Source organism: Pempheris klunzingeri, chromosome 2 (genome assembly GCF_042242105.1).
Source record: "Pempheris klunzingeri isolate RE-2024b chromosome 2, fPemKlu1.hap1, whole genome shotgun sequence".
In the NCBI taxonomy this organism is placed as follows: domain Eukaryota; kingdom Metazoa; phylum Chordata; class Actinopteri; order Acropomatiformes; family Pempheridae; genus Pempheris; species Pempheris klunzingeri.
In genome coordinates this window covers 23,681,995-23,692,743 of record NC_092013.1, presented here as the reverse complement: position 1 = coordinate 23,692,743, position 10,749 = coordinate 23,681,995, and the positions used below count along the sequence as shown (strand labels likewise).

At 41.2% G+C, this 10,749-nt stretch overlaps 1 protein-coding gene across 2 annotated transcripts; it reads right to left on the bottom strand.

The window, feature by feature from the left end:
* Positions 1–603: 603 nt before the first annotated feature.
* On the bottom strand, positions 604–9,126 carry LOC139217051 (uncharacterized). Of its 2 annotated transcripts, none has more exons than XM_070848325.1 (8): positions 8,982–9,126; positions 8,527–8,664; positions 8,270–8,392; positions 5,335–7,378; positions 5,150–5,191; positions 4,002–4,121; positions 1,241–1,339; positions 604–822 (listed from the first exon to the last, which is right to left on the bottom strand). In XM_070848325.1, the coding sequence occupies exons 1-8, from the start codon at positions 9,093–9,095 to the stop codon at positions 605–607; spliced, it is 2,898 nt and encodes a 965-aa protein (XP_070704426.1). In that variant the 5' UTR covers positions 9,096–9,126; the 3' UTR covers position 604. The 2 variants fall into 2 exon arrangements, with proteins under 2 accessions (XP_070704426.1, XP_070704434.1); XM_070848333.1 differs by having other exon boundaries at positions 4,002–4,115.
* Positions 9,127–10,749: the final 1,623 nt, after the last annotated feature.

Here is a 10,749-nt window from a genome sequence, read left to right as displayed (position 1 = left end):
AGCTTTTTAGTCAAAGAAACAAAACAACTTGGCAACTTGGAATGACCTCACCGCATCACAATCCAACAGTGATTTGCTTGGTATAAAATTGTGAGAACTATCTATCCTTTCAAAATAAAATAAAGCCATGATATAGCTATGAAAGATATCTGCCATTATGCGCTGTCTGGGTCTGTACTGTAACTGGGTAACACGAGGAAAATAAAACAATGAATCCAGAACATGTACCAACATTAAATGAATGAATAACGTTACCTTATTCTTTAACTGAACTTTGGTCTCCATGGACCAAATCCATCTCCGTGGATGTAGGAGAGAGAGAAAGGACAGTGGCTGGCTAAGGAAAAGCATGGGGAGGGCACAGAGAGAAGAAAAAAAATAAAATAAAACTTGGGTCCAGATGTGAAGGTGTGTGGAGGGAAGGCACCAAAAAGTTGGAGATACCCCAAACCATAGGCCGAACAAAGCGAAACAATGGTTTTAATATCTCTGAGGTCTCGCACACATGACATCTATTCTATTTCATATGTGTGAGACTTCAGAGAATATGAAAACGCAGTTGGACTTTGACATAATCCTACCAGACTGAGAACAAACACTGATCTCACTGTAGTTTTCTTCTCAGGGCAGTGATTCTGTTTTTAATAAAGTATTTAACTGCTTTCCAGTCTCGGCTTGCTAGAGCTTGAGGTTCTTCTGTGATGCAGCGCTGACACTCCTTTTTCCCTGGAACTTGGTTCATCACTATGCATTTCCTTAAATGCCGTTCCACTGCAGCACATTCCTCTGACGTCCAACTTCTTTTGACAGCAGTTTTTTTACCTAAGCAGACATAAAAAGAACATGTTACAGGTTTAAGAATCTATGAGGAATCTTACACAGAACATCTACTGCAGTGAAATGAAAATAAATAGTTGTTCATTATCATAATTATTCCTGTGCAGGCACGAGGGAGGTGGTCTGTGCTCCTCGTGCTGATCTTCTGGCTGTAGACATCATGTGCTATTGGGTGATCACCAACATAATTGTAATGACCATCTACAAGCCTCCACTGAATAAGCTTTTAAGCTTGCAATGGATGCAATTTAAAAGGATAACAACAGATTTACAGAAGCGTTATTTTGTTTCTCTCTCAGGTGATTCCATCGGTGCTCACTGTCCTCTGTTCTTCAAGACAACACGTGAAATGCCCCACTGGAAACACTCAGACCGTTAAGCTGCTTTAATCTTCTGAGCTCACCTCTCTTTTTTGCTGTCTTCCTCTGGTTTGGCACGCCCGCTGTGGAGGTACACTCTTGCAGGGTCGTCACTCTGACATCGTCTCCTGGCCCCTTTGCTTCTGAGTACATTTATACGAATATAAATGTGACAGCGTGATCAAGAGGATAGATTTTATAAATTAATATGAGTATACAGCATTTGTGCGTCTGTTAAAGATGCACATGAAACCCTCCGACCAAGCAAGCCTTGTTGGCAACAGAGTGTCTCATTTGTAGAGGACCCAATGGTAAAAGAGAGGAGAACTTGTTTTGAGTCACACAACATTCTTCTACATTAGCGTGCCATTATCGTAACTGTGCCACTTTTTCTGACATTGTTATCAAGGGTCAGCTTGTCCTGCTTTTGTCATGTTTAACCGTACCCAGATACTGTGTTAGCTCTGTTACCCACAGGAACCGCTGTGGGTAACAGAGCTAATCAGCAAGTGACCGACTGAAGTGCCTCTTCCTCATCTCTAGGACTAGTGTGGAGGAAGCTCCTGACGCTATCACTCAAGGACGTGCTTGTCCCAACAAAAACTGTTCAAATATATCCAAAAAAAATTCTGGGTCACTGTGAATTTCAAAAACACACATAATCAGAGAAAAAATAGCCTGTACCTACAGCAATACGACTGAGGCTAAACTCATTCTGGAAAGGCAAAACAGCCCAAATTGATTGATGTGAACACAGCATTAGCTACAGCCCATAGGTATATACACACTACTCACAAAAAGTTAGGGATATTCGACTTTCAGGTGAAATACATGGAAAATGTAAAAAGTGAATGCTACAGTGATATTATATCATGAAAGTAGGGCATTTAAGTAGAAGCATGCAATGGTAATTTTTTGACCAACAATTTATTGAAAGAAAATCTACCAACAGTGGTAGGTATACCACAACAAAAACTTTTCAGTGTCTCAATAAATTGGGACGTGGCCAAAGGACGTCCACTCCTCTCCTTTCTGTGACTCTTCCAGTCTCTGTATCACTGTTACAACCTCCTGATGACACTCTGTGACCCTCTAAGCTCAGTGAACACCTCCGTCTGAGGACTTCCTGTTTGAAGCCTCCAGTGTTGAGGTGCTGCTGATCAACTGTTAGGTGTCGTCTTGGTCTCATGATGTCAGAATGTGAACAGCAGGATGAGGAGGACTGTTTAAATACCAATTCTAACTGAAGCAGGAAATGTATTGGTGGATTCATGGATCAAACCTGTTGTGAATGTTGCTGTTAAGCTTCTTGTTAGAGAACAGCAACTTGTGCAAAAAGTACTGAAACACTGCACAGTTGGACATGTGCATTCAAAGGTTTAGAGAAGGTCACATTAAGTTCACCTGGAAAGGTTAGAATGCATTTTAGGTTCATCCTGAAATTTCACCTGAAAGCTGAATATCCCTAACTTTATGTGAGTAGTGTATGTGTCGTGTTAACGATCTATAAGCTGATGCTGATCACTCACCCAGACGCCCACCCAGTTCTCAGCTGCTTCTCTTTACACCACAATTCATTCCTTCTCTGGCCGCTATTTCTTCCAACCCTCGTCTGTTCCTGATCCTAACAGGCTCATAATTATACAGCTGTGGTCTGTCATAGTTGTATAGACAAACATAAACAAACTTCACAGTATCAAAATTAGCTTCAGATCCATTGTTTAAATCTACCGCTCTCCCTCCTATTACCTTATTTCAAGTTTGGCGTTTTCAGATGCGGAAGTAAAATTCTCACAAAAACACACAAAAATCCAGGTGTCACTGTAGGGAATATGAGAGCATGTTTTTTTTAATTAAAATCTAGTTCCTAAATCAGTTTGCTACACATTGATCGGATAGGGTCTCGAACCTGCAAAGCTGCTCTTTTAGCTTCTTGGATGGCACTGTTATAATCAAAATCACCAATTTGGGCCACCTCATCACTCAGGAAGTCGATAGCTTTGCTAGGTGACGTGAAAACTACTTGGAACTCAACTACAGCAAAGCCAAAGAAATGCTGTTGGCTGTCAGGTGTGACCAGAGTGGACTGAGAGTGGAGATAAAAGGCCAAAACAACTGAGCACGTGAGGTGTATAAATATCTTGGCACCACCATCATCAAACTCACCTTCAAGACCAACTTATATTCTCTAAGTGCTGACAAGGCCTGTTCCTCCTTAGAAAGACAAGGAAGTTTCAGGTCAAGCCATCAGTCCTGCAGGCTTTCTACAGATGCTTTGTGGACACACTGACCTTTAAAACCACAGGATGGCTCGGGGTACAGTGCCATCCACCTGAACCCATTGAACAGGATTGTAAGGACTGGTTGCAAGATAATTGGACAGGAACAGGAAATCACTTAGCAACCTCCACAAGAGACAGACAGTAAAGAAGGCTTCGCAAAGCGGGCATCACACACACATGCACACACTTGGCAATAAAAACCTCATGCCAATTTAGGTCCCTGTCCCTCAGGACTAGAAGCTGCACGTCTAGAGTTGTGCCTTTGTCTATCTGCCTCTACACACCTGCCCCCTGCAAGCAAAACAGCTGACTGACTATTACTATTGCTCCACTACTGCCAAGGACTGGAGTAATGGTGTGCATTTTATTCTTAGTAGTACTGTGTGTTTATCTGTTTTTAGTGTTTTATAATATGGACTACATACCAGGTTTGGTTTGTGCTTTTTATATTTGCCTTTACTGTACACTGCACAAATGAAGCTCGCCACAAAAATAAAGTCATTTCAACTGATTTCAAACTGACCTCTCTTTTTTGCCGACTTCCTCTGGTATAGGACATCCACCGTGGAGGTACACTCTTGCAGGGACGGCACACTGCTGTCATCTCCTGGCCCCTTTGCTTCTGGCAAACTGGCATCTGACTCTGACACAGAGTAAGTGTATATAAATACCCAGGACTGATATATACCGACTTGAAAAATGAAGTGATGAACAACTATAGTTAAGAGTAATTTCATACCGTCCCCACAGATCCACAATATAGTGGTAGAGATAGCTCAAGTTCAAAGCCCTCCCCTTTATGCAGAACCAGACTAGCAATGGCGCACACACCTCCCTTGCGATAGACAGCAAGCCAAGCACATGGAAACTAAAAGACTCGTCTAGATCTGTAGAATGTGTGCTTACTGTGCGTGCTAGTGCCAAACAATAGAACCCACAGTTTACACAGTCTCACCTCAATTGTTGGCAGCATGTGCTAAAACAGAGTGTGAACAGCATGAATACTTGGCAATGTCCTTTTTCCCTATTTTGTTGTTGTGCTGGAATGCAATTTACATGTAAACACAGGCCTCCTCCATTAGAGTGCTCATTCTTATTTGGTTGCTTTGATAGAACCGCTCAGTTTCACATTAAAGTTGTCGCATTTTAGACTTGTCACAGTTGAGCAGTATACGAGACTGGTGATGATGTCTCTACTCTGAGTGCTAGTCTGGATGTAATAAATGTAAGGCAGCCCCAATACACCTTTGAATCCAAAGCACCGATTACAGAGCATGACAAAGACGTCAGCACTGCCATGGAGGTTCCAGTTAGTGGGGAGTTCACAGGCTTTTTTCTATAAATTGGAAAACATCTGTGGATTGACATTAACAATCCATTGACAAGGAGAAACAAGGAGTTTTTCATGGTTAAACTGGGTAGGGACACCCCCATTAAGAGTTCAATCGACAGAATTCTAGTGTGTATTGATTTGACATTGTAGAAAGGCTGGCTTGAAAATACCAGAATTGTTCTCTTACCAAGTGGTGAATTCCCAAAAATGGTCAATAAGAAGGGAAATCTGCAGGAATTTAATGGCCCACGCAAAATGCACATGTAGTGGTCATAAACATTCCTATCCAATGAGAGATCTTTCATAAAAAAAAACAAAAAAAAAAAGCACACACATACCTTCCATGTCCTCTTGTGAACACCCCTCCATGTCAACAGTCTCTAAAAGAAGTAAATAATAGAATGAGCTGTGCATCTGAAACTGTTGTGATAAACCTCAATCAAGAGTACTGCATGAGGGTTACTTTTATAGATGGACAGTGCTTTACTTTTTTCTTACATTAAAATGTAGTAAGATTTAATACCGTTTGGATCAATGTGAATTTCGTCCAGACTCTTCCCTTTGTACTCTCCTTGCCGTCCCTGTTCCAGTGCCAGGAGCACTTTGCTGATTTTTGCTAGCTGGAGGGTGCGCTCTGGGAGGCAGTACTGCTTTCTGTGGACGTCAATGTTCTGCCCAAGGAAATCTGCCATCTGGTCAAGTTCTGGAGGCTTGAGGTTCAGTACAGTTGTGACGGTGGCAATGTGCTTCCTGAGTTTCGTTGAGGTTAGCGCTTTGGGATTCTTGACACCATCACATTGATGCACAAACTGCCTTACGCAGTCAGAACCCCTGAGGTAATCGACAGAATGTGGCAAAGCAAACAAGAATCCGTTTTCATTCAGCACCCCACATTCTTCTCGCTTCTCAATCAGAGTATCGAGTGATTCTTTCATGGGTGTGGTGAGGAGAATAGGAACTTTCCTTCCTCTCTTTCCAACTAGAGTTACTCGGATGAAATGTCTGCAAAGTTTCTGCTCGAGTGCCGTTAGGGCCAAGTTCACATCTTCATGCGTTTCTGGTGCGTCTCTTGATGAGTACGCAGACACGAGCATTCTGGATACCTCTTCTTCTCTCTGCCGGTTGAAGAGGATAACTTGCGCCAGGGTCACTTCAGCAAGGTTTTTCCAGTTTAAGGGCGAAACCTCTTCTTTCAGGGCATTGAAGTGTTGCTGCCGTTTCTCAGACAAATAGGAATGAAGATTTTGGACATCCTGCGTGAATGGTAGGAGTTGAGGAGAATTCCACTTGGACTGGTCGACCTGAGCTGGCACTTGGCTTACCATGTCAAATTTCCAACTTTCTTGGTATAGCTGTGCAAATTCCTCAGCATCTCGGACAGTTTCTTTATCTTTCATCTTCATTCCTTCAGACTTAATAAACAAGGCCAAAGAATGCAAGCTGTGGCCCACTTTACGTGCAAGAGATGGACGTTGATATTTGTCAGTTTCATCGCTGAGTCCAGCAAGGTATCTTGCAGCAGTGACAACGTGATTGTACTTTTCAGGTTTTATGAGTTCTCTGAAAGTCTTCACAGGTGTAACCTTTTTTGCTGCCAGAAGCAGTCTGCCAAGCTCTCTTAGTCTTTGTCGAATATGCTGGTGTTGCCTGATTGCCCTCTCGTTCTTCTTGAAGAGCCTATAACCATAGTCTAGAATGCACTCATCTTGTTTAACAGCAATTGCAATGTTGTCTTGAATCATATCATTCAAGAACTTCCAGTATGCATCACTAAATCCAGTTGGAGCAGGTTCAGCAAAGGCACACAAAGCTTGGACTCTGGTTTTACCTGGTTTGGATGTCTTGCCCTGAGGGTTGAATTTGCAGACCTGAAAGTGTCGCCACATCATTCTTCTTGTGAACAATCCATAGCAGTACACACAATGCAGAAAATTTTGTCCTTCTGTCTTTTCTTTCGGTTGCTTGCATGGAATGAGTTTGCCTTTCCGGCTCTCCAAGACTTCAGTGTTATGTTGAAAGTTCCCCTTATTTCTGATAAAATCTAATTGCTGTTTCCTTTCTTTTGAGTTCTTTGGACAACTAAATGCTTTTGCGACATCAACCTTATCGCTGTGTTTACGCATTAAGTGTCTTGACATTTTCTGAACCACTTGTCCACAGTACAAACAGTTATGTTTCTTGTTATATCTTCTGGAACCATCCTTTTTCTTCGAAACTGGATTGACGAAGACAGATGCCCCTTTTTCAAGTGGCATTGAACTATCCGCCTCGCTATCAGTATATGTCTGCGCAATTTCATCTTCATTCCCCTCAGCCCTGGTATCAGGATCTCTTTGTGTGGAGTCTTGACTAGACTCAAAGCTGCCCTGACTGGAAAACGTCCATCCGCTCTCACTGGAAAGCTTACATCTGCTCTGATTGGTAGGCGCAAATTTGTTTGTTTTTTTACTTTCCAAGGGTAATTCCAAGCTGCAGTCACTGTCTGAGCTTTCCTCCATGGCATTTGGAATATACTCCTCTTCGCTATCTACACTTGAGTCATCTGATCCTACAAGACTCATTGGAAGCTTTAGAAAAAAACAAAAAACATAAGTGAATCACTCAACTTCCAAATTATTGTGCACGTTTTTTGAATTGTGTAAGTATGAAGTATGAGACTAGGCACATTCAAAACAATTTGAATATGTCAAATGTAGAGTAAAGCATAAAAAGGCACAACCCTGACATAAATACACTAAGATTATTTGGAGAAATAATATTGAGAACAATAAAGACGCTTACTACTTAAAGTGCAGCACCCCAAACAATCAGCACCAGACTCACTAAGAAGAGCAACTGACACGCACATCGATGATACATCAATGCACGCAACGTCTATATACATGTCTGGCACTTAGGGGTTTTGAGTATGTTTGGCACTACCCTTTACATGATAACATGCAGGAGTACAAAAGAGGCTTACAGGACATAAATGGCCTCTTCTCTGCCTTTGTGAAGCCATTTCAAACTTAGGAGTGGAAGGGCCCTCTTTTTCATCATCACTGGAGTCATAGAAAGTATCAGAAAACTCTGGTACTCTATTCATCTGCAAAAAGGGAGTTATGCCAATGTATGATTATCCATTTTTGTTCACATTGACAAACGAAAGAGAAATACTGTTATGTTAAACTATAGGACAAAACACATTCAAAACAATGTGTGTGTCAAATGTTATGTAACGCGTAAAAAGTCACACCCCTGGCATAAATCTACTAAAATATTTAGGGATGTGAAACCAATAAAAATACCATTTACATAAAAGGGTTGCACCCCAGGCACACTGACAAGAGCACCAGACATGTATATTGGTGATGGTCTGTATATATACACTGCCTATATGCATGTTAGTGAAAGTGGTGGAGAGTTTGGGTGGCACTGCACTTTAACTGATAACATGACGGAGTACAAAAGAGGCTTACAGGACGAAAACGGCCTCTCTTCAACCGTTGTGAAGCCATTTCAAACTTAGAAGTGGAGGGGCCCTCTATTTCATCATCACTGGAGTCAGAGAGAGTATCAGAAAACTCTGGTATTCTATCCACCTGCAAAAAGAAGTTATGTCAATGTCTGGTTATCATTTTTGTGAACGCTCTATTAAAAATCTATCACAGGGGAAAGATTTGGGAGAAAATGGCCCATCAACTAGTTATTAGTATTCAAAGTGTCAAAGGCATACCAGAATGCTTTTTGTCCTTCTTAGCTTTGAAACAACTTCATCGTCTGATTGTACGCTGGAAAGGTCTTTTATGGAATCGTCATCAGTTTCATCCATCAAATTCTCAAGTGAATCATCCAGAGCATCAGAAAACTCCATCTGCAAACAGGGAGTTATGCCAGTGCATGGTTATCCATTTTTTGTTCACATTCTAATAGAACCAATCAAAGGGGAACAACATTTTCAACATTTTGTCACCTGGATATTCAGATAAGAACAAGTCAGCATTCAGAACTCATAGTAATCATGTGAAAAGAAGAACTAATATTGATCAGATCATACAGATCTGAAAGATCACATGGGAATCCATGGATACACATAATAAAATTAATGTTATATTAGAGAAATACAAAACTAATTGTACTATTCTTATACACTTTAAAACTGCATCAGTAAGCCTAATCTAGTCAACTCACCTTTTTATGCCATGAAGATTTTGCATCAAAGTAATCGATTTCAGTTCCTGGTTCTCTATTCTTCACAGCAAATAGGCGCAAATGTGGCTTGTCGTTTACCATGGCTTTTTTCATGATGCAGTTTGGAGCTTTCAATGATCTTCCAAGCGACCCATCTTCTCTGGATCCATCAATACTAAAAAGGTGTAAGAAAATTACCCATTAAACTTTGCAGTGCTTAAATATCACCTTTCATTAAGTCTATAAAGAGCAATGTAAAATACATAGTACATCGGTACTGTGTACAACGGTAAATGAATGAAGCATGATGGGAGAAAGGCCTAATCCAGATAAAGCTCTTAAAATGTTGAGACTTAAATCAGTGATAGCTAAAGTTAACAAAGCAGAACTAATTCACTAAACCTGTTGTGATCCACCAAGCATGTGCGATTAAAACACTGTTCCTGCTTTGAGCCATTCATCAACTATTCAAACCTGTTTCAGGTATTAATTAGAATTTCCCTGATCTCTACCATACACTACACATGCTTCCACCAGTGACCTTTCTGCCATGAAATGCACTCTGTGCCTCTGAGTAGTGTCTTGATGTGCATTCTCCCACTGACATGAGTTCCCCCCTGTACTCCCAGACAAAAGCACCTGGTTCTATGGACTGTGTAGCAAACACTCCTCTTTCTATGAAGACATGTGCATTTAATTCAAAGAAAGATCAAGTTGGCTTTACCTTCAACATACATCCCGACCTACCACTTGTAAATCAAATGCGCGAGACCACCGCAACCGAATAATGTAAAGTATACTGCCTTTAAAACGGACATGTTGGAGCTGAAGATGGAGTGTAATAACACAATGGAGCTGCTTTCATGGCCTTTCTGGAAATGCCAATGAAACCTTTTATCATTTTCCAACTGCATAGATAAGCGTTTATAACTCATACAGCCAGGATGTGACACAGGCAATATATAAGAAATATAGAGCCCTTTAGGTTATTTTGCCGATACTTACACATAAATGTGTACACGTTTATGATAAGCTTATAATTGCTGATACCTGGCTGTATTAGATTTTATAAAATTAGCAGCTTTTTTTTACCAACAGATATCCATTTCTGGCATGTAGCTTATTTTATGCATGTAAATGAATCTGTGCATGTGAATGAATAATACTGAGAAATGCAGACCTGATGTCCTTTATTACCATCAATAAAACTTTCCTATCCTACCCATGCCCATGTCCTTGTCTTCCTATTGAACTCTGTGAAAACAACACACAGGTATCTAGCATGGGAAAACCACCTTCTCTAATCAGCCCATTTCACTGACTCCTTTACATGTTCAAGGCTTCATGATCTACATGGAGGAGTCACCAGAACCACAGGTGTATCCATCATTACATCATTTAGCAGCATTGGGATCTAATCAGTACTCAGGATGTAGCTTGACTGTGCTCTCTCCTCACATCAGACCAGCCCACACACTACTCGTTGCTATGGGAACAAGTAACAACTACCGTCATGCCATATTCGCTAACTTGGTTCAATCCTCCAGAATTAACAGTAAAGTTACAATTGGGCGTATGCGAACACATTCAGCAGCACCCACCGACAGCCACGGTCCTCACAACCTAAACCAGTGTGTTGTCACGGGCTGGATAGAACAAGTTAAGAGGAATAACAGCTTCAATCTCCGAGGAGCTAGCTGCTGTAGCATTAGTGACGCTCGCGTCCACATGGTTAGCAGTTATTAGTTCGGTCACTTCGGCGCTCACA